The sequence below is a fragment of the Fistularia commersonii genome, chromosome 1 (assembly GCF_037954325.1).
Source record: "Fistularia commersonii isolate RoL2024-O1a breed Wild chromosome 1, RoL_Fcom_v1.0, whole genome shotgun sequence".
Lineage (NCBI taxonomy): Eukaryota > Metazoa > Chordata > Actinopteri > Syngnathiformes > Fistulariidae > Fistularia > Fistularia commersonii.
This window is the reverse complement of record NC_141284.1, coordinates 18301565-18329231: the sequence shown is the minus strand read 5'-3', so window position 1 is coordinate 18329231 and position 27667 is coordinate 18301565. Positions and strand designations below refer to the sequence as shown.

Genomic DNA, 27667 nt, shown 5'->3' with positions numbered 1-27667 from the left:
CTCACAAGATTCAAAAAATGAGCCCATTTATTCCGACACAGCCTTTCATGTTTCACATGACCGTTCGGGGACAACCGGAACCAAAATCACAACCTCCGATCGGATCTGAGAGCAGAAATGATGCTCGAAGAAGCCAATTTTTAAATGTGAAAAGCCACAAGAGGCTTTATTTAACCTTTCACAAGCAGACGAAACTGATCCATTTGAAATTGAACCCATATCGCGGCCTTTTTTTAAAACGGCAACATTGATGGCAGCCAAGTTGAGCTTTAATTACCGTGCAGCAACCATGTAAAACAGAACAACAAGGAGAACAAAAAACAGCTTTAAATACCCAGACGAGTCACGGTGCAATCATGAAAACTGGCGGGGAAGGGAAAAGAAAAATCAGCCGTGAATTTGTCAAGATTCTGACTTACCTTTTAAAGAGCTTCATGAGCAGGCTGAGGTTGAAGATGCCTCCCAGGATGAGAAAGAGGCAGTTCCACAGACCGATGCAGGCATAGAAGGCTGGGAAGTCCAGGTTGTAGTCATCGCAGATTCCTCGGATCACTGAAAGTTTCCACGTGGAAAGATTCCATCAGCTGATGCCACAAAACCACTCTTCATCTCTGTGTCTTAATTAATGGCTGCCAAAACCGAGGTTCCCAGTTGTTGCCACGGCTACACCAGACATGACCAAAAGAAAAGGTTAATGAGGGGTCGTCTGATGGTCACTACTATTGACTTCTTGTGATGATTTAATTTGCGTCACTTAAAAAAAGCAGGAGGTCTTAGCAAATTCAAAGGATGTCCTTCCAAACATGAAACCATCTCCAGATATTACAGTACCAGAAGTTTGGATTATCTCACATATCATTAATGGCTATAAGGTCGCTCATCTATAAAACCCTCACTCTTTCATGTCTACACCGCATCCTGCCCTCTGGAGTCGATCTTGGCTGTCACAGGGGCGAAAGGCAGGATTTAACCTAAATGGGTTGCCTATCAATCACAGTGCCACAAATAGCAACATTCACACCTACAGACAGTTCAGAGTCTTCAGTGAACCTGCTGCCTGCTTTTGGGCTGAGGAGGGTTGACGGAGCCCCTGGAGAGAACCCATTGAGACCCTTCTTACTGTGAGGTGGCAGAGCAAACCCCTGAGCAATAAATAAATGACTTTGGGTAGTCGACATACAAAGTACTTGTATTTCTGATACTTTTTAATAGTCCGCTGACAGAACTGTCAGAACTGATATCGGTTTGCTAGCTCAAGAGATTGGATGAGGACACAGAACTCCTTCCCAGCCGAGGGGAGCTTGCCCCTACTCATTTTTGACGTAATCTTCTTACCCCGCCTCCCACACCCACTGACAAGATAAGTGTTCTGTGGCTGAGCTCAGCTCGGCAACTGAGACCTACCACTGATGAAGATGGCAAGGGGGGCTGTGGTGAGAGGGATGACCAGCGGTGAGCCAGCAAACAGCGAGTAGATGACCCCTCCGATGCTCTGGCCGATAATGGTCTTCCGGACATCTGAACGCCAGGGGACACACACACACGCAACTCATCAAAATACTGCAGTTGTTAATAATAACAAGGGACTCGCATTCTACACTTCCTCTTCACATCTAGTTCTTGTTCCCTCAAGCATGAAAATAATCTCCGCTGCAAAAGTTCAACTTTTTAATTCGTTGAATGCTAGAGTTCCACTCTACTGAAACCCTTCTAAAGGATTTAAAACAGAAAAAAAAAGAATACAACTCCACCGATGAATTTTTTTTAATAATACAAAACAGGGCTTGTTGACATATAAAAATGATTGGGATGCAAAATCAAACTGCCCTTTTCTCCCTTTTCCCTAATATCAATATAAAATAATATTTTAAGGCCAAATTCCCTGGCATGAAATGTGTATTTGTGATGTACTTTATTGGAATTATCTGAATTTACCATTGATAATTCTAAATAATCTTAAATAATATCTAACACATTAACAGCACACGCTAAAAGTGGAAAGTGGAAAAACATCAGACTGAGTGGGTGTTTCTTGCTGATGTACCAATCTCGCCTCGTGTGCTCTCGTCATTGAGCGAGCCGAAAGCAATGGCGGGCAGGAGGATGGCGATATAGAGGAAGATGGCCGTGGTCATGTACTTCAGCAGGGTTTTGTTACTGCCGACGATACCTGGGCGGGCGGACACACACACAAACACACACACACACACACACACACACACACATACGAACACACATACGAACACAAACACGAACACACACACACACACACACAGAGTGAGTCATGCTTATTGCTGCGATAGAGTGGAGGAGGCTCCTCTAATTGTCTGAGTTCATGGCTGAGAGCCTCCACTGTAATGCAAAGCTTCCTGCTGCCCTCTGGAAACACCAATAATCCGCCCCATTTTTTGCAAAACAGTGGCAGACTAAACCAAATGACGGATGAACCTGATCAGGGAACACTCAACATTGAGCCAACAGGAATACGGTAACAATTTGGTTTTGCAATAAAACGCTATGGGAACGTTCAGCTGAGGGGTCCGTGCTGGACCGCTGTGGTGTGTGTGAATGTTCCCATGGCGGCACGATAACACCTGACAATGTGTGGGCTTTCAGCGAGGAAAAGCGAGCTCATGGACACGGCTGCAATACGCCCGTGGCAAACACAGCTGTTTGACCAATGGCAGCTATCAATGGCAGCTAAGGAAGATGGGTCCAAGTCCAGTTGTCACCCACCATCGGTGAAGTCAGATGCGTAGAGGGGCAGCCTGCGGCACAGGTCCTCATAGATGCCCCGGCCGGCTTTGAAGAAGTCTTTACACTGTGGGCAGAGGGGGAAGAGAAGGTGGGGCAGGGGAGTTAGAAAGAACAACTACATGCACAAATAAAATAATCAACAAAACAAAAACCAGCTTAGACTTCAGTCTGGCAGCCATGATCCATTATTCAGTCATTAAGAGCCACGGGCCAAATGACAAGATCAACCACACACACGCGCACGCACGCACGCACGCACGCACGCACGCACGCACGCACGCACGCACGCACGCACGCACGCACGCACGCACGCACGCACACACGCACGCACACACGCACACACACACGCACACACACACACACACACACACACACACACACACACACACACCACGAACCACATGGACAGACATATACTGGCACACAACCATATGACCACACATATGCCTGAAAAAAAATGAAACTTCTGTTTTTTTTTTAATTATTATTATTTTTTTCAATGTTCAATTTTCTCCTCAGAATGAAGACTTAAAAACAAAAAAACAAAAATCTACAGAACGTGAACGTTCCTAGGGCACGTCACGCCTTGTTTTTCATCGGAGCGGAAAAAGAAAGACCGTGCGGTGATTCTGTAAACAGGTTTTACACACAGTATTCTGGGTACGCTGCAGTGCACACACATGCGCAAACAAACTCATATACCAAAATAATATATATTTCTATTTCATGTAAATAAATATTCATCCTGCATGTTCACCGGCAGCAATTATGATAATGCCTGTCAAACTCCATAAACCGAAGTAGCTAATGGAGCGTCTGTCGCTTGCATGTGTTTCACACACACTTCCTGTCAGCACGGCGGCGGCTTAAACCACCTGATTAAGGCAGTGGAGCAACAACTTGGGAGAGCGCAACGTTCTCTTGTTTTATTTTTAATTTTTTAACAATGTGCTGATTACTGTTTATCAAACGGCTTATGACTAAGTCCCAGGAATAAATCTGTATTTATTCAAAACTCCAAATCCAAGGAGTTATGAAATTTTTATGACTGCACTCCAAATTAATTTGTTTTACTTTGTGTCTGACTCTAGAAGGGACCTTGCTTACATAATCATGAGGGTACCTGGAATGAAATAAGCAAATAACATTAAACGCAGCAGGAAGACATGTAAATTTGGCCCAAATTACATAACCTGAACATCTACAAGACTTGTGCGAGATCTAAGATCAGAAAACATGTGGAAACTCACTGTCATTGGCTTACTGTTGAGGCTCGACTTAGCCCGGATGGGCCACCTGTCAATCACAGGGCCATATATCTACCTATCCAACCATTCAGCCTCTCTTTCATACCTCCGGACAATTTACAGTCAACAGTGTTTTTGGGCTGAGAAGCAAAGACAGAGAACCAACCTGGAGAAAACCAACAGAAAGAACCCAGTTATCCATGGGATTTGAACCCGGAACCTTCTTTCTGTGGGGCAAAGATGCACAATACCGCACCACTGTGCAGCCTTAAAGTGGTCCTAGATATTATAATATTCTTTTTTCCACCCTCATTCATGTTTTTCCTCACCCGACCCTTGAACACACATGTCCCGATCTCCAATCAACGAGACCAATCGGTTCTAGACGAGGACCTCTAAACAATGGTCCCCTGCATTTACTTACTTCTTAGTTAATTATTAATCATCTTTACAAATTAAGGTAAGTTAAAACACGCAGCCCTTAAGCGGAACTGTTGACAAACACATTGGGCCGTATACTTCTCTGCTTTGGGACCTTTGGGGAAATAGTATGGTGAATTGTAATGGGAAGTCATTTTTTAGCGTCATCTTTCAATCAAAGTTGTCTGAACAGAGCTGAGAGCGAGACAAACGTCTCAAGCTGAAGCATCACGGACAATGCGGATTTAATAACGATCCTTGTGTCTCTACTGTGACAAACAGCGATGCTCAGGCTAATAAACACAGCTGACAATGGAAGAGTTGTGAAATGTCTCCATAGTATATCCAGGAAAAGTAAAACGAAAGGTTCTTGCTTCTTAGACTGGCTTCAGAAGCAGGTTAAATTATGCGGGTCTTCGTCAGAGGAATGATCTCCAATTACCCGACTTTTTGTTTCCCTTGTTGACCGGAGAGCTACGCAAATACAAGCAGCAGCTGCGTGTGTGTGTGTGTAATGTAAACAACACTGAAACAAGCCAAGGCATCAGCTGGATCTCAGCAAAGGAACATGTGACTTGTCAGTGTTTATCCATTGAATCCCGGTGCATCATGGAGTCATTTATAATTGCACGTGTGTGTGTGTTTCTTTGTGTATGTGTGTGCATGTTCTATAAACAAACGTCTCAGAGAGGAATTACTGTCCGTCTGTTTGCCATTCGATCTTAACACAGGCCAAGGTTGGCCCTTTAAAATCGCAGTGCAGTCCTGTTTCTGACACAAGGGGGGCGCTCCCTCACTCCATCACCCAATTCCGGCTTTCTCCTCATTTCTCTCTCTCGCTCCTTCCCTCTGCACCTCCATCTGTCTTCCTCTATACATCCCTCTTCCACTGAATGACACTGAGCCCTGGGATAAACAGCGAACAACATGCTACGCTAGGAAAAAAAAAAAATTGAAAGCACAATGTGGAGATGTCCGCGAGGCGCAGCCTGTCAATGACAACATTAAGAGGAGATATTGGTCCATGGTCCTTCCTCTTGTAGCTTTGTATGTGTGTAACACACATACAAAGCTACAAGAGGAAGGTGTGACAGGAGTGTGAGAGATGCAAGGTCGTTCGCCCGCTGAGACGGGCTGGTAGAAGCAGATGCCGATTGATTCAGGGGTGAGAACGAAGAGCTCAGCCCTCCCACCGAGAAAGTCCAGGGGGGGGGCACACTGAGGGAATTTTCTTTCATTTTAGCCAAAACGTTGAAACCCTAGACCATGTCAAAGTGTGTGTGTGTGTGTGTGCGTGTGTCTCCCATCGAGAGGTTTGGAGCAGGTTCAAGAGGAGACCTAACTGACGCAGCGGTGTACCGGGTCGACAGAAGTTTTATTCAGTATGCAAGTTCTGTCAAATCCCAGCTTTTTGGGCTGCACAGCAACTTGTACTTTTCAAATTAAACCATGAATCCCAGCAGAAAACATGGATTTTATTTTGAAAAAAAGAAAAGGCTGACTTCCTGTTCCAGCCGTTCCGCTGCGGACAAAGCCAGCCTCGTCAATCCTTGGCAGGGCACTTTTTTTTTTTTTTTTACTTCAAAAAGCTCGTGACCTCGTCACCAGCATTGACAAATAATGCTGCAAGACAGTGTCGTTATGGAAACAACCGCCATAATCACTCTAACTTGGCAACTTCTTGGAAATTCAGAGACGTTGAAGATTTTTTTTTTTCCCCGCCGCATCCAGTCTGCTCTGATTTTGAGAAAATGGGATAAATCGACTTGTTGCAAGGGGGGTGTCAAGATGAAGGCCATCCTCCTCCTCATTCGATCATTTGAGTTATTCACCAACAAACCCTCCTTCCCAAAGTATCAGTGCGTCAGGATGTTCATTTTGTATATATGGCACGACTTAAAGGTATTTTACTTAGTGTTACTTCATGGCATCCACCCCCTGTCATCCAAATATGGTCATTTCTGTTATAAAGACCAAGCTGGCGAGGGGAGGACTGCCGTGTCAAAAAGTTTCCCTGGAGGTACTTTACTTCTGGGTGGCGAGTCTTTTTACATGGCGGACATCATTTTAAAAAGAACGAGAGGCTCACCATGAGGGGTTTGTGGCTGCTTGGGTCTGTCTCCTCCTTCCCCAGAGCTGTGGGCTGCTGGTTGACCGCTGTCAGCTGGTGCCGCTGGAACACCAGCGCCTCCTTGAACTCCTCCTGAGTCTTTGTCTCCAGTAACTTCTGTCTGAAGGAGATGTCGGAGAAGAGGGTGGCAAAGGTGCGGCCCAGCTCCATTGCCGTTTTGGTACTTTTCTGAGGATAAAATGTGGAAATGTTGCAGGTAAGAAAAACAACAACAGCCAGAAATCCAGCTTGGTTTGCTCAATGGTTATTAACTGATTCTTAGGGTATAAGTAATCAGTTAACCAAGCATTAACACAAGCAGGTGGTTATTTTATTTATCTTTTGTGGTTATTTCTCCATGTAGCAGCCACAAACCAGGCGATTTACCCTCCGGGTTTTTCACCGATATTCTGACATCGAAGCGATAAGTCGATCCTCAGGTCGATAAAATGCCTTTCCTGACAACCTTCTAGCATCTGAGCAAGGTCACAGTCACTCAGAGAAAGATTTCTTTTTTTTTAGAGTGAAAGTATCACCTCTGTTTGAAAGAAAAAAGACAAAACACGGAGGTGGAGCATATTTCAAAATTAGTTTGAGAGATGGAGGACTTCCAGCGTACCAGCTCAATTGACAGGGAATTCATCCTGTCTGTACTGAATTTCTCTGTAAGAACCTGAAGGCATCACTGTGACACTGCAGTAATAGGAGATGGATGGAAAACCCTAAGAACAGGATGTTCTAAATTTAATCCCCCCTATTATAACACTTAAATACCAATTATGGTCTTTTTTTCAGTTTAATGAAATTCATCAATCTTTTTTTTTCTTTAACAGAGCCTGAAGAAAATTATGTTTCAGTGCAGTCGTTTTTTAAAATGTCCACTTTTTGCTTAAAACTTGAATGTGAAAGGATAAAAGCCAATCAGAAATGTGGAATAACAAACAAACAAACAAAAAGCGGATTGATTTATTATTTGTCACTGGTAGCATGAAAACCCCCAAACAACAAGTCCAGTTTACACCATGGATTCATGAGACCGCCACATAACTATAGCAACAACTCTTTGCACTTCATTTTTGAGTGATTAATTTATCGCCCCTTTTTAGTTGCACCCATTTTATCAGTTCGACACACTTTGTTCCCAAAGAAAGGGAAACTGCAGTGGTTGGAGATAAAAGCTCCGCCTCCCCCCGCTGTCAATCATTGAGGGACTTAAAGAACACAAGTCCATCATGGGGATATCTCAGATGCTTGAAAGCGTCTGTCGCACTGAAACTCCAAAGGACAAGTAAGTCCAAACAGAACTTCCAGGCACTGAGAGGCTACCCTGGATCTGACTACGATGACGATGACGACGACGACGAGGCCCTTCTCTGCCTTCTCATTTAGACACAAACCAAACAGAGCAAAATTCTGGGGCAAAATTCACGAGGTACTGCATGGATTGTAAGACGTTAACAATATCTTTCATTCTTGTTGAAAGGCAACTGGTGACTTAAGACATATATAATAAAAGTTTGACTTGTCCTGTGGCATATTCCAGCACTGTGGGAGGTTTATCTCCTTTTGAGATCAGAACTCGGCCAAACGCTGACCAAAAAAACAAACTAATGAATGAATAAGTGAATATGTAATCCCCCAACCCCCACCCCTTCCTGAGCGGGCAGTTTGAAGAAATCCCTTTAATTTTCTTTTTTTTTTATTTCAGATGGTGGTGGTGGGCGGCGCTAGAGGCCGGGAGGGCGGATCAATGGTTTGATGGGATGGAGCAAGGGTGCAGGAGAAGGTGCTGGGGGTGGTGGGGGAGAACCACTGTGTGTTAACCTAAAAGATCTGACTCATTGACTTCAAATCTGGAGCTGTTCGACAAAGACTATTTTGGGGCAACTTGAAACTCTAAGCACAGGGAGAAAAGAGCTTCAGGTTTTCGGAACAAATCCTCTGTCACGTACACATTTTTCTGGACAATTCTTGTTTCTCCTGTAGTTTTATTTCTCTGGTTGCAAGAGATGATGTTTGGGTAACCAGTTATTTTGTTTTTCATTTTTTCCACATGGCAATACCAAACCAGAATGACAAAACAAAAAAAAAAAAAAAAACAAGGCCTCTTTGATATACCAATCAGTTTGTTTATCCTTTTATTAATTCCTTTATCCTTTGCCACACTTATCCCTACGTTCAGTTAATGAGAGGCGGAACTTAGCCTGGACTGGTCAGCTGTCAACCAATCACAGGGCCACATATACAGACATTCAACCATTCACCCTCACTTTCACACCTACAGGCAATTCAGTCTTCATTGAACCTGCTGTTTTTGTCCTGTGCAAAGGAGATGGAGGAAGAAGTTATTGCTATTACTTTGCGATTATTTTTTGATTTCCTCTTTTGGTTGTAGCATATGATACCAAACCCTGAAGTCAAACCTAGTCAAATCTTTATGCTTATTTTTTTTTTTTTAAATGTATCGTTGCGGTTGTAAAGAATTGTACCCTAAAAAGGAAAATGAAAGTTTCAGCTTTGATTTGTAATTGAGCTGATGTCACTACGTCAGTTTGGCGAGGTGTTCAAGTACTTTCAAATATCAATATTCTTTACCAGCCCTGAAAAATATTGACCCCAGCTCCAGCTTTTTGACACAAGTGACATCATCCATAATGTGACGTCATCGCTCATCTGTGAAATTCACGATGAAAAACGAAAATGTCTATTTTCTTTCCACCTGCCCTTTGTTTTGTAAATGAGCAGATTCTTCATTTTCGGACTCAGATTTAATGAGCGTCTGCGAAGTCTGAAAACTTCCGAGGACGAGGCAACGAAGCGCAAACTGGATGTACTTTGCTTTTTATAAACACAAGCTGGAGGAAAAAAAAAAGAAAAGAAAAAGGAGAAATAAAAAATAAAGCCAGAGGATGTTTAGCAATTACTGGAGTCACAGCAGCAGGATATTTCCACTGATCAGATGTCAAGGAGGATCGCACTAATCCATCAAACACAATGGGGGGGTTGGGGGGAGTGAAGATGAAAAAACCCCAACCCAAACAAACATCCCCTCTCCTGCGACTCCTCCTGTCTAACTGCTGGTGAATACAGTAATGATTTGACGGAGGAAGGACCAATTGGACGGAGCAGCAAACGACCAAAACAAAGGTGCCGCCGTGGGGGGGTTGGTCGTTTGTTTCCGGGGGTAATATATACATATTTTATGAGAATGTGGACATTCAAGAACAAAAAAAATAAAAATCAAATCAAGATGACATCTATTTTAAGTGATAAAGATGTTGATTTAACCGCAGACACACGGGTTCGGGGTACGAAGGAAGTACATTTAACGGCAGCAAGATGTTGATTTAACTTTAGACCGATGTCGATTTAAGGTCATAGAGAAGTGTATTTAACAGCAGACGGACAACGAAATTAACTTTCAACAGACATCGATTTAACGGTAGACAGATGTTGATTTAACGTCAGAGAGACGTCGATTTCTAGTTTTTTAGACCCACTTCGCTCCAGGCAGATGCAGCCTAAATTCAAATGGATCTGTTTTCATTTGAGAGAAATGAAAATTAAAACAGACAAAATTAAAAGAAACATTAACCTTAGCTGCATTCTTTTTATTTGCAACCAACAGGTTGTTGTCCAGAGACTGAGACGGACACTCCCCTCGACCAAATATCACTATCCAAACAGCCGAGGAAGAACGAAGAGACTGTTTCCATCAGCTCACATTAACCGATAAAATCCTGCAATCAATATGTGGGGTGGAGCAGCATAATAGGTTGGGGCGGGCGGGGCAGGTACCATTTTCAGTGGAGCCAGTATCAGGATGACATATCGGACCTCGCAGCAGTTTTCACCCCAGTTCTGAGGCCTTATCAGGCGGGAGATGCAGACGTGACGCCGCTGGAGGTTCTTCACGTTACAGCTGTGACCAAAAGAGAAGGGAAGAAAAAGGGAGAGGGAGAACATGGGAATACCTCCTCCAACAACTGAACTCCTTTGTCAGCAGTTTTGCACGATACTTGTGCATGAGACTCCAAGTGTGCATGTGCAGGTGGATGCACCTGCACAGTACACGTGTACACACACACTTACAGGATGCAGAGCCAGGACTGCTGGTACTGGACCCCGGTGGCCGTTGCCGTCACCCCCTGGATCGTCTCTGACAGCAGGTGAACTGCAGGTCAAAGGTCAAGAGGTCAAACTACAACATCTGCCAAAGCCAAGTGTGTGCCAAGTGTGTGCGTGCTCATGAGCATGCACGCACGCATGCACACCTGTAACCTAGAGCATTACGGCATCTGCCCGTGCTCAGAAAAGCAACCTGCCACAGTTACATTTATGCAACCTAATGGTTTCTGTCAAAAATCTTCATTAGAAATCCTGAGTGGTGAGTAGTGGTGTCTTGTCATGTGATGTCCGCATCAGAAGCATCTAACGAGCCCATGCTGGTCTCTGCTGTGTGCCGAGGTCCCCTCCCCCCCCAAGCTGATAATGATGGTCAGCGCTCAACCCACAGAAAAAGAAAAACAAAATAAGTGGCGCTCACGTGCTTACTTAACAGGAACCATAAAACACAATCACGTCCCGATAAAAAGGAGTCTCCACTCAGACTCCTCGTGCTGAGGGTGATGAAGAACAGCTTTCTGTCTGTCTGTGTGTGTGTGTGTGTGGGGGGGGGGGGGGCGTCTTCCCCAAAACCCCTCTAGAACACTCTTTGGCGCCGAATTGCCGCCACTTAGCAAATTATAGAGCAGAAATATTTACTTTTGTGAGCGGAATCTGTGTGTGTGTGTGTGTGTGTGTGTTAGTTAATTTGTATATCACTCATATCCCCCCACTCTCTTTCTTTGGCGCTCTCTCTCTCTGTCTTTTGTCTCCCACTCTGTCCCTTTCCCTCTCTCCGCCATGCTGTCTCATCAATAAACTATCTTCCATTCATGTCAGAAAATGATGGGCATCACCATGACAACAGTATCAATGCGCTCAAAGAGTGAGCGGGCATTGAAGGTGGTGGTGGTAGTGTACAAAGGATAGAGGGAGAGAGAAAAGGCAGAAAAAAAAGGATGAAATGAAGAAGTGGTAGAAAGAGGGAGGGAGACAGAGGCAGAGAGAGAGAAAGAGAGGGAGAGGGAGAGAGAGACAGGAAGAGGAAGAAGTAGAAAGAGAGATGGAGAGAGAGGGAGAGGGAGAGAGGCAGGAAGAGGGGGATATGGAGGTAAAGAGGGAGAGATGGAGAACAAGAAACTGGTTGAGGGGGAGAAAGAGGTCATTACAAAAGGTGGATAAATAAGATGGGAGGCTCGGTGAGGGAGGCAGCGAGAAAAGACAAAGTCAATGAGAATAACAGAGAGAAAAAGAAGGTGGACCTGGGGGGCTTGAGAAAGAGAGAGATATGGAGCAGTGAATTAACAGCGCTGATCCTGACAGACAAGAAACAATCAAACACCATTCTGGTCCTCACTGACGTCAGGGGGGAAGAGAGGGATGCAGATGCAACAAAAGGAGAGATAAAAAGATAAAAAAGAGAGGAGAAAGGGGTTAACAAAAAGGCAAAGAGAGCGAGGTACACTGTGTGTGTGTGTGTGTTTGTGTGTGTGTTTGAGACATGGTGTCAAACAATCTCCATAGATCTGCTTACCACAAATGTTGACAGCCCATGTGTGTATCTATGTGTATGTTTCTGTGTTTTTGTGTTCAGTCCAAAGCTACAATGTCTATAATGCCCTCTGGTTTGGCTGTACACGGAACTTCTGCTTTTTTTCCTTAAAAGCACAGAATCACCAAAACACAAACAATTTAAAATGTTGTTTCAGTAGTAATAATAATAATAATAATAATGAATATGTTTATTGTATTCTTTCCATGAAATTGCTGTTCAATTGATGAAGAAAGAAGGCATGAAGACAGATGGAATGAAATACACATTAAGTGTTTTCTGCCTCTCCTATAGAGTGATTCAATGGAGCTAGAGGCTAACAGTATTGTATATAACTTACTGCATGTTTTTGGACTGTGAGAGGAAACCAGGAAGAGAAATAGCCCTTGCGCCAAGAGTCTTTTTCCAGACCTTTGTAACACACAGAAGGCTAGAAACCTGGGAGTGCAGGGTATGCCCGGGCATATGAGACTTAACCAAGTTTCTAAGTTGAAAGAAGGTGACTCTGGTGACCTCTTTAAGATGAAGGTCGGAGGAAATCTTCCTGTCGTCCAAGGCCAGAGAGAAATGCGGCAAAGATGGCACAGATAATCAGTTCTGTCTTGGTGGAAATCAGAAGCAGGAAATGTGCCAACCAGCTCTTAACCAGCTCTGAACAATTAACGTCGATTCACATGTTTGTCACTGTAATTCTCATTTAGCAAAAATAAATATGCATCGAAAACATTTATTTTTTTGTCACATGACCAAACAAGGAAAAAAATGTACCTAATTAAAACTGCAAGATCAAGGCAGACGGAGGGGAAACATGTCTTTTACCTTGAGGAGATGTATCCAATGTTTCTTTATTTTGGTTTAATTATCTTTCTTTGCCTCTGGAGTTTAACTCACCATTGAGAATGATCACCGTTACCATGACAACAGCAGCCAAGCAGGCTTTGGGGGAGCGCTAGTCAAACCTGACTTCTCCCTTCTTTTTTAACCAAGCAAAACACACTGACGCTCAAAGGCATTGCTAGGACTAGACCAACTACATTTCCTTTTAAATTGAGATTTAGCATTTGTCTTTGCAATTTTACCATTTCAATTTTCTTCAAATTTTGATATATATATATATATATGTATATATAGTATATATAGTATAGTATATATATATATAGTATATAATGAAAACAAACAAATAATAAAAAACTCTGCTCACTACTGCCATCCATTTTCAAGGACACGACATTTCAACAAATACAATCTGAACCTAAAAATGACACAGATCCCGTGCATGCTTTTGTATGTGTGCGTGTGTGTGTGTGTGTGTGCATGTGTGCGTGCATGTGAACACACAGGACACGCAACAATAGAACACAAGTACCTTGTACAACCTTTAAGTTTTTTTTTGTTGTATTTTCTTTGGAGGATTCTATATCCCGCCCCCTCTCGGAAGAGAACACACCACATGTTACATCACCAGCTGAGGTGAATGAACTCGATTTAAGATGTCTGTGTGTGTGTGTGTGTTTGAGAGAGATCGTCATTGCGATCGCGCAGAAGCTCAATTAAGACCGACGCATTTGATACTTGTCAGTCGTGTGAAGATTTCTGCTCAGTTTCATCAGATTTCCACTTGGAAAACGAGTCGGGGTGAGAGAGTGGGGGGAGAATGTGACAAACGTCAATGCGAGCGGTGGAAAAACTTGGGGAAGGCGAGACGAGGCAAGGCGGGACGGCGGGATCGCCCTCTTTGATCTTTGGGTAGGCTTGGCCAATTCTTTTTAACTGTCTGATCCGAAACATTTGCTCTGAGGGGGTGAAAGAAAATCTAACCAAACAACAACAACCAACAACAACAAAATAAACAGGGCGAGATTTCTGCAAAGCACACAAGGAAAGGAAAAGCCTTTGCTTTGAAGGGAAGGGATGGATTGGAGAATGTGCCAACAATTTGGGGTCAGAGTGTTTTGACATCAACAGGAGGAAATTTTAGGAGATAGGGGTGTGGGGGGGGACTAAACACCTGCCCCCCACCCACCCCCCTCATTTCTCATAACTAATTCATAAATCAGTTCAACATTTCTTCTCTGGTTTCAGAGTAAAGCCCCACCTTTATTGGGAAGTTGGGCTGTGTCACATCTCCTGATTGGTCCCCTGAAGCTAGCTCGCGCATCGACCCACACACGTAACTTTTTTGTGCTTGTGTGCTTCAAGTGGACTCAACATCCTGCTATTCTGACTTTCAGTGCAGCAGATGTCGGAACGGATTGAAAGTTAATTTCAAGGCAGGGTGGTCTGCAGCCCCTAAGGGGGAGGGTCACTTGAATGGACCTGTTCCTTGAACGGGGCCCCGGAGGAACTAAGATTTATGGCTCGGAGGCCCTTTTGTCAAGGAGAGTCCTTACATCCCGCCAAGAGATGACCTCCATAAAACCACGCTCATCTTATCGAGCCCGTGGGCTAAACCAGATGCGAGCACGCACACGTACACAAACAATGAAATGATATGTTGGGTTGTGTAGGAGGTTCTGAAGAAGGTATACAAAAAAACACAGGTATGACTTTCAATATGAAACACAATGTAAATTAGCTGTACATCATAGATAATCATCATGCAGCACACGCAGGCGATGATGTCGCATGGTGATGGGAGTCTGTGGGTGTGTGTGTGTGTGGAGTGGGTGATAGGGGTCGCGAGGAACTGGGTCATCGGCAAAATCTTGTTAACTTGAGGACTTGGTGAGGCTGAGCCGCCACTGAGGCGGCGGTTACGTCAAGTGCAAAGGCTAAATTGCGCAGAGGTCGAGCCCTTGTTATGTAACGGGCTGAAAAAGACATAAGGCGCGACATCTCCAAGACAAGACGTAAAGAGACAACAAAGAATAATTAAGTAATAAGACGTCGCTTCAGTGTGTAATACAAATATAATATCCTACATTATGCAATCTACAGCTGAAACGCTCAATTTTTGCATTGCTTTTGTACATAGTGCATGATTTTATTTTATTTCAATGTCATTTTGACAAAATAGAGTTGGTTTTGATGAGATGAGAGATAGTCTCAGCAAAATTAAATGAATTTAAAACAGTTTTTTTTTTTTTGCAGAAGTAAAATTTCTGCCATTCAACTTTATAGGTTGATGTCATTCTTGGAATAAATATTTGCTATTTAATTCCACAAAATAATCCCATTTCACTTTGACAAAGCTTATTTTGCAAATCAGCTGCTTATAAAATCCTGGCATTGTTTTGTGACAACGTTTTTTTGTGAATTTTTTCAGAAGTGATGCGTTGGGATTACATGGCCATTGTTACAGCAAATAATCTCAATGCCGATAACCGTAAAATTTCAAGACAATTTTATCTAACTCAACACTAAGGTTTCTCTTTATTAGATGCTTAATTTTGTACAAGACAACTCAGACAACTAATTAGCCTCTGCTGTAAAAATAACACTTTTTGCCACATTGTTGCTCACTGCTCATTGCAAATCAGGAGGTCATTGCTTGCGGATTACAATCTTTGATTCATTTTGCTCAGTAAGCGTGCCATGCAATGCTCTCAAAAGGTATGAAAACACTTTAACAAAACAGATTACATGTAGTTCTCAGTCTGTCCTACACTGCAAACACTGCATTATATTGACATTATAAGTAGGTTAAACAGGAGTAAGATTTTGGGCTTGTTATAAACAATACTTTAATGCAGATAAGTAAGATTAGATTAGTAAATTTTTAAAAGGACTACTACTAGTGTTTATAAAGGTTTTAAAAGCTCAAAGATTTATTTGATGATCAATAATGACAAGAACAATGTAAATAACCATGTTATAGGATGTTAGTGTCACCTAAAAAAAAAAGCACTTATTACGAGCGCCCGCTGTATGAAATGTAAATAAAGTGTTGCGAGATCACTGTGATTATATCCATCTAATCTCAGTCTGATTGTTTCATTCATTTTATCACTTTCAGCTCGACCTTGCGGAAAACAACCCCCCCCCCCCACCTTGTTTTCTTCCTCATGGGGCTTTAGATAAGAACTAATGGCAGCGGCCCTGTCGTTGATTTGAGGGTCGGCTGAAGAGGCATCGATATTTGTGACCTGGGGAGGGGCCTCCAGTGTTTGTAATCATTTGACAACTCGATGATCGACCCAGTCCCAAGCGGCGGGCACAGACACAAGGCTGATGGTGATTGGTACACAAGCAAACCACTGATTGCCACGACAGTGGCGGCAGATGACATTTTCATCCAATTAGCAGAGCTTACCGTCGTCAAAGAACACAAAACTTTGAGACTTGTCTGCATGTTGAGGGGAAAAAAGAACAGAAAGTCAGTTTATCCATTTTATGTTTATATTTAACCGCCAAGAAACATGTCAGTAATGACAGATTTACCTCGGTGTACAAGCACGCACGCACACACACACAAAAACTCTGCAGCTACCAGGCGTGCACATATCTCCGTTGAGCAGAAACTTCATTTCCTGCCCTCCTTTTACTTCATGCATATTAAATATCATTTTCCACCCAAAAATCCCTCAATGTCTCGTCTTTTGTCGGCCATCTTATCTTCATTACTGTCTCCACGGGCTATTAGGGGTAAGAGGAAAAAAAGAAAATGTGATCGTATCAGTGATAGAAGAAGAAGTCTGGCGACGAGAAGAGAAATCCCAAAAATGTCGACCGGGATGCGAAAACGAGGGGTGCTGTTTCACCTCGTGGTCGTAATCACAAAGGAAAAAAAGCTTGAATTAAGTAAAAATTTTTTCGAGTGGGTTTGATATCTCAGCCATTTGGCTACAGGAGCCGACAGAGTAGAAAGAGAGGAAAAGAAAAACAAGAGCCAAAAATGGGAAATTATGCTGGGTGTGTTTATGAATTCCTGAGTTTTAATTTTTTTTTCAGATTGTGCGAACATCTTGGAAACTCCAGCTCAATAAATGTTTAATGTGAGTAGTTTAATATACAGCAAATGTCCAGAGGGAAGTAGAGTAGCTGCTGCTGATTGGCTCCCTCACATTGCCTTTGGCCATTTTCACCTTCCTCTGTGACGCCGCCGGAATGAATCCCAAACGGGGATTCCTACACCGGTAATCATGAAGGGGCAGGACATCCCTGATATCCTTGCCAATCACAGGAGAGAAGTGGAGCGGAGCCAAGACAGTATCCAAATGCATCACAATACAGACTGTCAGGAGGGCTCAACAGCGGCTGTACTTCCTGAGGAGGGTGAGGAGGTTCGTCATGTCGCCGAAGATCCTCAGCAACTAGTACAGCTGCATTGTTGGGAGCATCCTGACCAGCTGCATCACTGTGTGGGAGGGCAGCACCACTGCTCTGGACCGCAGATGCATACAGTGAGTGGTAAAGACTGCAAAGAGGATCACCAGAACCCCACTGACTTCTCTGCAGAGCATCTACCACCGCAGAGTCCACGGGAAAGCCGCCTTCATCGCCAAGGACCACGCCCACTGCCAACATGGACTATTCACACTCCTACCTTCTGGCGGGAGGTACAGGAGTGTGAAATGTAGAACAACGCGATTAAAGAACTTGTTCTACCCGACTGCCATCAGTCACTTAAACAGCTGACAATCATTCTTCTCCTTGCACAAGTTAAGTCTACTTTAACACTTAATCTGCACTCATCCTTGCACCTGCACTTTATGTTTTGCACACCAAGCTGCACTCAAAAGTCTTATTGCACTATATTCTACTCACTGTTCCATTGCAATGTTCACATTCATATCTATAATCGTACACTTCATGCTAGCACATATCCCAATGCACTGCAGACAGCAAAGTGGGAATTGCACTGTACAGGGAAACACATTTCTACACTGTACATGTGGCAATAAACGGTTTGAGTCTTTGTTCCAGTGGTAACCAGGACCTTTTATTTATTTTTTATTAATGAAAATATGCTGTAAGTAAAAACTACCCCAGCATCACCTGACATACCTATAAGGTGTATTAAGATTAAGTATTCAGTCACACACACACACATTTTTTATATATATATATATATATATATACCCACACACACACACACAAAACCATTTCTCTATACAGTGTGTGTGTGAGTGAGAGAAAGCGAGAGAGCGTTTGTAAAGTATAGTTATTTTTAGTAATTTAAAGTATATTTATTTATACTTCCTGTTGTATTCATTACGTATTCTCATCTTTTCTTAAATTCGTGTTAATCCTTTTATTTTGTGCGCCTCGAACGCTAAATGGGTGAAAAAAATATTTAGGAAGAAAAGTTCCTTCCTCTTCCTCTCATTTAGGATAATTTCTGTCTGTCTAGCAGCCTGATTTTCAGCTAGCGAATTAAAAAAAAGACAGAGGGATTATGCAAATCGGTGTAGTGTGAAAGTGTGTGTTGGGGGTGAGTGCGATCAAAGGTGACAGCAATTTAGGGAGAAGTTATGGTGGTCGCCTGTGCACAATCGTTGTGTCGCTTGCCATCAAGCAAAAGTGACAATCCTTAGAGGAAAATTACTAACAATTAATCCTCCTGTGGCATCACCTTCTGCATATCATTATCATTAATTGGCCAGTTAAACCTAGGATTATCAAGTTGGATAGGCAATTTTATTTACATGGCCTCTTGGGACCATTGTGAAATGTATACTTCCTCCAACCTTCTTATTTTTTCAATCAAAGACTTGCGATCTATAATTTAACTGTTTTATATCTCAGTCTTGAATTACGTCAATAAATTGGTTGCCTTTAAAATAATTGAAAAATTACCAATATAAAGTAAAGGAGGTACCTAATAATTAAGATGCGGTTCTTCTCCTAATGCATTGATAAGTGGATTATATTATTATCATTGACAAATTTGGGAGAAATTAGCTTAAAACTGTCTCAGCTAGTCAAAATGTTTGATGGCAAAAGGCTGCAGCGTGAATTATGCTGAGGAGAGGAGACGGCTTTTTCTTTGCAGATGATGTTCTGATTTAAATCAAAAGCTGGCTTTGGAGAGCGGGGGCGTTAAAATTTCCTCCAAGTCGTCCGGAACCTCATTCGTACAAAAGTCTTTGATTTTTTTTTTTTTTAAATGATCAGTGCATTGCATCATCAGCAGGGCCGCTGGATAGTACCCCATGCACAGAGTGTTAGCTCGTGTGTGTGTGTGTGTATGTGTGTGTGTGTGTGTGTGTGTGTGTGTGTGTGCGCAGTGTTCCCTGGCGAATCCCAAGACAATGTGGAGGAAAACCAGAACAAGTTGGCCTCAGAATAAAAAAAAAAAAAACGAATAAAAAAAAAAAAACCTCAGTTCAGTCGGCACTAATTAGCTTTGTAGGCTTTCATCTCAGCATCTTTGTGATCCTGCGTTGTATTTTTTCTCAAGACTGTTAACACAGTGCATGCACATACACACGCATACAATTACACGTGCACACATGCTGCTGCCACGGTGACGCAGATACGAACAAGAGTCCATGCCCGAGGAGATACCAACGACAAGCTTACCTATGATAACCATTGCTTCCCCGGGAGCACAACCTCTTTGTCCACCCCACCCACACCCCGATGTGTGTCTATAATTTTTATTTTCCTGACAAGAAGGCGAATCACCAAATTTGCAGAATCATCATCACAACACTGTTGTGTGTGTGATCCATTGTGACCATAACTGTTACGCTGCTGTGACAAAGGAATTTCTGCTATGGGGATCAATAAAGTTGATCTTATCTTATCTTAAATAAAACCCAGAGCCTGGGTTATTTAATGTTTGATAACCAACTTTCAAACTAATACAAAACCCAAACACGCAAAAAAAAAAAAAGCTGATAATATTTTGTTTCAAACTCTTCTTGAAACACACAGGTGTTTGGTCTAAGGATTATTGATCAGGTGAAATTTTGATCAATATTTTGAAAGCAAATTTAGGAAATAAAACAGCGTCAAGAGTTGCCAGTTTGTCGTGATGGGGGGGATGGTAGACTCCCTCTTATAGGTAATTATGTTTCTTGTTACTGCACTTTTGTTTATTTCATGGCTTTTCGCAAGAATATTTTTCTGAATTGATTTCAGGTACCTTTGAATTCTTATAACAGTGGTAATTTTTCACTCAATTCTCCTTTACAGTGCTGGAATAATTCTCATTGATTTTGAAGGCACATTTCAATTGTCAGGTGATCTATATATAATAATAATAATAATTATAATGATAACAATACATTTTTATGAAGGTGCCTGTCTTGAAACCCAAGGACACCATACAGGCATGCACATACAAATGGCATTTCCTCATTATTTTGGGGCATTTCTAGTTGATTCTTTGGATCATTTTTAAAAGTATTTTTTGGTTATTTTCATCTTGATTTGGTAATCTTGTCATTCCTTTGCTACTTTCTGGTAATACTTTGCTGATTTTTACTCATACTATTACAAAAAAATGTATTTAGGTAATTTGTTCAGCTCAAAAAAGGTGGCAAAATAAGTTTCACCAAAACCGAAATTATATAATTAAAAGTTTTTTTTGTATGGTCTCGGAGTGTGATAGCTGCAGTACCCCTTTTGGCCACACATGGGCACTTATCTGGTTTCTCCAGAACTTTTAATAGATGTAAAACTGTCTAATTGTCATTTATAAGTCTTTGTGATGTCAGTACATCAAAGCAACATAACACTTTAGAAATGCAAATGTATTGTATCTTGCATTGTCATCAAATATTAATAATAATAGTAAATTAATAAATAGTAAATTAATTTTAAATAACCAATTTCAAATATTGAAGTCACTTGCATTTATTTACTAGTTGTATTAATTTTGTGTCCATCCAGCCATTATATATATATATATATATATATCGATCTTATTTTTGAATCAAGATGCTAGCTCATCACCTGAAGCAAAAGGAAAAACGTAAATGACTGATATACAGAAGAAGATCTTTATGGAAATTTCTCAAATGGTAAAAAAAAAAAAAAAAAGTATTAATCCGAGGCAGGAATTGCATTCACACACTTAGTTAGTTTGAAATCAAATAAAAAAAACAGAAGCGTGTTCACCGAAAAAAATAAGGCCGGGAAAAATTGCCGGAAAACAAGGCTGCCTGGTGGATTAATTACTGATTCATTAGCTTTAATGAAAATTCAAAATCGAGTCCTTTTTCATTTGTTTGGGTCCTAAACCATTTCAAGAGCAGCTTGAACCCACAAGGGAGAAGTTTATTCCCCACCAAGGTCACTGGCCTCTTTGGGCTGTGTTCTGGGTGGAAGTGAGTGAGGCTGCCAGCACCATTACTCCCACCATTGCAATGACTGCCATCGCTGTGATTGCCTTCGCAACAACTCCCATTGCCACTGCCACAGCTCAAGAGTCTCGGAGCGCCGTTTGAGATGCTAAGTGAGTGATCGATGACACAAGTCAATTATCAGCCTGGGAACACTTAGAGGTGTGTGTGTTTGTGTGTGGGAGGGATCTCCCACACACACACACACACACACTTAAATTCATTGACGAGCTGCTGACAACCACGGACAGGAAGACAACGGACATGCTGCAGATGACAAGTGGCGAATGATCAGCAGCAACCTCAGCTCTGCCCTTACCTTGGCACGGCCAGCAAACAATGTAGGGCAAAATGTGCATGCATGTATGTGTGTGTGTGTGTGTGTGTGTGTGTGTGTGTGTGTGTGTGTGTGTGTGTGTGTGTGTGTGTGTGTGTAAAGCAATGTGCAAATTGTTCCTGACACATTTGCCACATTGGAATGTTCTAATTTTTAGAGGTGATTGAAAGTAGATTATACGTTTAGATTAGAAGTTTCATAAACAGATACCTATTGATCTGTTCAAGGCTGATCTGGATCAGAACCAGAACCCCCGTCATCATCGGAATCACAATCAGTATCAGAATTGGGTTTGGAATTATAACCACTCTTAGATTTACAAGTAGGGTCACAACCAGGATCAGAACCCATATCTGCATCATAACCAGGACTGATATCAGAATCCCATCAGGTTAATGATTTGGGTCAGTGTCAGAATCAGAATCAACCCTGGAACAAATATCAATATGAAGTTCGGGGTCACAATCAGAATTACAATCTGAGTAAGAACAAAGATCAAGATCAAGATCGGTATCAGTATCAAGGTCAGGATCACAATCAAGATTGAAATATGAATTAGATCAGAGATCAGGATGAATACCAATATCAGAGTCCAGATCAGGATTACAATCAATGACAATTTAGATTGAGATCAAGATTAAGGTCAATATTTTTTCACATATTTCCACACGCTCCATTGCTCTGGTCAGTTGACCCCAATTACAAAAAATTCCCCACCTATTTATCGCTACTACCTGTATCCTCAACACTCCACTTGGCTCCCTCTCATTCACACACATGTATTCTGGCTTGCTGCAATTAACCTTCATTCCTCTCCCTTCAAGAGCATACCTCCACCTCTTGAGCTTTTCCTTCACCATCACCCTGCTCTCACTAATGATCACAATCTCATCTGCAGCATCATCTGTCCATGGCAATTCCAGTCTAACCTCATCTGTCAACCTCTCCATCACCACTGTAAACAAGAAAGGGCTCAGTTCTGCCCCCTGATGCAGTCCTACCTGAAGTCCAGACTTCTCATAAAGTACCAGTTTCTCTCTGTTGTATGCTTTTTCAAAATCTACAAGGATACAATGCAGCTCCCTCTCACCTTCTCTCTACTTCTCTACCAGCATTCTTAAGACAAATACTGCATACTGTAGTACTTCCAGGCATGAAGCCATACTGTTGCTCATAAATGCTGACTTCTCCTCTCAGTCTAGTTTCAACTACCCTTTCCCAGAATTTCATGTATGTCTCATCAACTTTATTCCTTTATATTTTCTGCTGTTCTGCACAGCTCTCTTTTTCTTAAAATTGTCACTATCATACTTCTTTTCAAATTACTCAGGCATCCTCACACTCTGAGATCCTGTTGTATAATCTAACCAGAAATTCTACTAATGCCTCTCCTGGACACTTCCATACCTCCACAGGTATATCACCAGGACCAACTTCCTTTCCACTCAGTTCTTGACTCAATTCATTCATCAATTCTTCAAAGAACTCTTCCAGCTTCCCATCACTCTTCTAGCAATACATTTCCCTCTCTATCCTTAATCCCCCTCACCTGCTGCATGTCCTTCCAAACTATCTCTGTTTTACCCACCTGTATAAATCATTCTCTCCCTTCTTACTGTCCAACATAGCATACAAGTCATCATGCGGCCTTCGTTTGGCACTGCCACCTCAAGATTTACCTTGCGCTGCATCTCCCTGTACTCCTGTCTGCTTTCTTCAGTCCCCTCAATGTCCCTCAGCCTCTTTCTCAGTACAAACTCCTAAACTTCCTCATTCACCACCAAGTCTCCTTCTTTGCAGTTGTTCCACGATACACACAAAATGCTCTCTGATCTGTCTCCATGATCAGATAAGTGACAGTTGTCTAGTCATCTGCAAGGTCTCTCTGACCACCCAGAGCCTTTCTTAACTCTTTCATGAAAACTGTACACTTCTTTTTCAGCGTTCAGCACTTCATCCTCTGGTCTGCATGGGTCTTCTTTACCTTCCTTGTCACCAGATTCATGCAACAAACCACATCCTGCGTTGTTTAGCTACAGTCTCACAGACCACTACTTTACAGTCACTGATCTCCTTCAGATTACCTTGTCGATACAAGGTGTAGTCTACCTGCGTGCTCCCACCTCTGCTCTTATGAGTTACCCCATGTTCTTAAATCTTCTGAGCAAAAAGTATTCACTACAGCCATTTCCATCCTTTTTGCAAAGTTTACCACCATCTGACCCTCTGTGGTCCAAACCTGCCCATCATTTCTTTTGACCTACGTGTCTACTGAAGTCTGCATCAATTATCACTCTCTCACCTATTGGAATATTTTTCATCACTGTCTAACTCACTCCAGAATTTTCCGTTCTCCACTAACTCCCATCCCACCTGTGAGGCATAGCCACTAACACCACCAATGGTGGTCACTGTTAACCCAGGCCTTGACCAATCCAGTATGGAGGTCCTAGGTTTGATTCACATAGACGTTTTTTGGCATCAGTTTTATGCCAGATGCTCTGTCTGGCACAATTCTCTGCATTCATCCGAGCTTGGGACCAGCTCAGAAAGACACTAGCTCATGCCTGTCTGAGGCTGCGTTTTGTCGGGGTCAAAATCAGGATTACGATCAGTCATTACTTAAATCAAGATCAAACTCTTGATTAGAGACAGAATCAAGATCAGGATCACGGTCAGAACCGGAATTCAGCTCAGGGTCAGAATGATGTTTAAAATCAGAATTGGAACTATTGAATAATAGGATCAGGATCACTATCAGCAACAGGATCAATATCAGTCAAAATCAGGATAACAACCAATTAGCACTGTGATCAGTATCAGAACTAAAGAAGAATAAGAAAAGACCTAACATGTGTCCATATTAATCATAGCATCAAATGACTGCTAGCACTGAAGTTTCTTCAGGAATATTAATTAATCCCAATAACTATTATTGATTATTTGACGTGAGGATTAAAATGCCGGGAACCATTTTCAGTTCTTGTGATGCATAGCCGTTTGCTTTCTGTCCTATCTCCACCTTGAACTGACAAGGCATAACACAAAGCGTCACATCCAAAGTCCATTTAGCGCATTCCCATATCGCCCCATGTTGTTACACTGCAGGGTCTGATGTCTGCTGCCACGGTTGGCGCGCGGCGTGGCCAAACGCTGGGCCTGAAGAACTGCCGTCTGGGTCTGAAATTAATTACTACATTGAAAGTGCAATACGAGTGTTCTACAGAGTCTTGGGTCATCTTGGACCCTCCGAGCTCCAATTAACCTGGGATTTTCGGGTCCGGGAGATTAGTGCATCTGCACGCTGGAAAAATAGGAAATAAGCTCAAGGCGAGGAGAAAAATGCAAAACTCCGCAGTGTGAAATAATTAGCCTGTGTGGAATCAAAATGTTTTGACTTATTTGCAAGCAGAGCTGCCACAATTTAGCAATAACACAGTAATTCATGACTGCGTTACACTTTCCAGAACACTCGAGAAATAGTTGATCGGGGGAAAAAAAAAAAGAAATCAAGTTACTTTCATTACAACCTGCAAATTGAAATCATCAAATTAGATCTTGTATTATTTCAATTATTGATGTTTGTACTAAACTGTATTTTATGGGAGTGAATTAGGATTTTTTCACATTATATCAAAGGGATGATTTTATTTTTATCAAACCGTGGATTCATTTTTCAACATTTATGTGAAATAAAATAACTACACCCTAAAAACCAAATGTATCCTCTGTGTGTAGATACTTTTGTTTACATATGGCCAAACTAAAGCTGCAAAATAGTCACGTTATTTTCATTGCCCTGAAGTCTCAATAACATACTTTCTCCTTCTGTTGTGTCTCTTAGCGTCCATCGACCAAATGACATCACTTCCTGTTTTTCCAATGATAGAACACAGCTCACCTGTGAATCGATAAGCAGCTGTCTGCCAACCTCTGACCTAGTGGTCACATGTCGCACCATTAAAATGGCAGCCATTCAATTATGTTTCTAGCTAAGGCTACATGTTTTCAGAGCTCTGCTGGATCTAGCTGTGCGACGAGAAGAATAAACTCACAAATAACAGACACACATACACGCAACATCCTCGCCACATCGCCACTCACCGTTGACGTCTTGGGTCCCCGCGTCTGTGAAAAGCAAACTCATCACCTCCTCGAAGTTGCAGCTGGGCTCTGAGGCGTGGCATTCCTGCCCCACATGGTGCAACATCCGCTTCAGGACGTCGTCCAGCGAGGCCGCCGTCTCATCAAGCAGGATGCTTGCCCGTGCTAGGAAGCCGTCGAGGTCCCGGTGGGCCCGCACCTCCTCCTCGAAGTTCATCAGCTTCACATACTGGGGATAAAGGTCAAGCAGAGGTCAGAAAGAGGTCAGGCAGATCTTGAGAGCGGTTAGACAGAGGCCATATGAACAACAGAGAGGGTTCAGGTAGAGATCATGCAGGCCAGAGAGCGGTCAGATTGAGGTCAGATGGATGTCAGACTAAAGCAATAAAAAGGTCATTCAAGTTGGACAGAGGTCAGACACAGAGGTCGGTCACATGCCTGACGATTCCAGAATTTGGAAGCACTGATGATCCTGGAGCGTTGTCTAAATCATTACTAAATTATTACTATTACAGTATTATTACTATTACAGTATACTGCAGAATACGTGACTTGGAAAATTGTACTACAAAATTTGACCCATAAGTAAATGTCTGACAATTTTTTTTTTTTTGCTGATGTGCTCCTTTCTTATTTTTCTTCCCCAATGCCAGTATAATTCTTTGAACGCCCAAGGATTGCACTGCCACAAAAAAAAAAAAAAAAAAAAAAAAATACAATTGACATCAAAAGATAAAAAAACACCACCAACAGAAATCTGCTTGAATAATAAAAAAACATGTCACATGGCTATTCGGAAATTACAAATTCAGTTAATGAAAGTTTATGAAAATTAATGAAAACTGATAGCGATATATAATAAACTGCTATTATAATATAATAAACTGAAAACTAACATAACTTACGAAAAAAAGGCAAAAATCGCCCTAGAATTTCAAATGACTGGAGAATCTTAACATCAGCAAGGGATTTCCTGAAATTTGAGCAAAACTAATCCTGCATTAAAAAGCGACATAAAGACCCACAATAAACTACCTGAAAATGTATCAATTATTTACCAGAAAAATATGAGACCAGATTAGCAGGGGAATTGCAAATAATTCGCAAAGGACTCTTGATTTTAAAGTCATTGACAGGAAGCGGTTTCCTGCCCTGGAAAAAAAGACCTGACCCGGATTTCCACTCTTGGCCTCCAACTCATAGCGCTTGAACTTTTCCCTGATATGCAGGATGTAGCAGAGTCTGGGAGAATGTTGAAGGGATGGTGCAAGACAGACAAGAACGCCAACGCAGCTCGATTAAGAGCCCCAGAAACCAGCCGGCCCTTGCCAACATCGACCGCCACATCGACTCCGACCCCGTGGACAAGTGGATTCCCCGCTGAGCTTTTAGACTCTGCGGCCAAAGTCTAAAAATACTTTTCCTCCGTTCACTTGTGTCTTAAAATCGGGGCTTGATATTCATTTTTTTAGAGCTGTAATTTTCCCATCCTTCTGATGAATCAATGAATGTGGAAAATTCTGGAAAAACAAAATATGAAATGTTGAAACCTAAATGACTGACATCTGGAGCGAGGTTTTTTAGGGGGTTTCTTGTTGAGGTTGAGGGAATACTTGGTAATGCTGAGGTAACGTTGTGTGATGTTGAAGCCTATTTTTAATGCCACGATTTAGTTGGAGATCCTGGAGAATCCAGGCAGGGGAATATGGGGAACCCTGGCCAGAGGCATCAGAACCTTGAACCTTCTTGCTGTGAATTATGTAAATATAAAGCTTTAAATGAGTAACACAAAGTTAAAGTAAT

The 27667-nt window shown here is 42.1% G+C and overlaps 1 protein-coding gene across 5 annotated transcripts in view; it reads right to left on the bottom strand.

Annotated features, from left to right (window-relative positions):
• The window catches only part of slc4a11 (solute carrier family 4 member 11), a 117846-nt gene that overhangs the window by 19927 nt on the left and 70252 nt on the right, over positions 1 to 27667 (bottom strand). For 4 of the 5 annotated variants that reach the window (XM_086152406.1, XM_086152380.1, XM_086152389.1 and 1 more), the window contains 9 exons: positions 25865 to 26093; positions 16443 to 16475; positions 10627 to 10708; positions 10333 to 10456; positions 6514 to 6723; positions 2737 to 2821; positions 2045 to 2170; positions 1405 to 1518; positions 420 to 552 (listed from right to left, as the gene is read on the bottom strand). In XM_086152406.1, coding sequence (XP_086008532.1) covers positions 420 to 552; positions 1405 to 1518; positions 2045 to 2170; positions 2737 to 2821; positions 6514 to 6723; positions 10333 to 10456; positions 10627 to 10708; positions 16443 to 16475; positions 25865 to 26093 — 1136 coding nt within the window. The remainder of the gene's footprint in view (positions 1 to 419; positions 553 to 1404; positions 1519 to 2044; positions 2171 to 2736; positions 2822 to 6513; positions 6724 to 10332; positions 10457 to 10626; positions 10709 to 16442; positions 16476 to 25864; positions 26094 to 27667) is intronic. The other variant, XM_086152398.1, reaches the window with a different exon arrangement.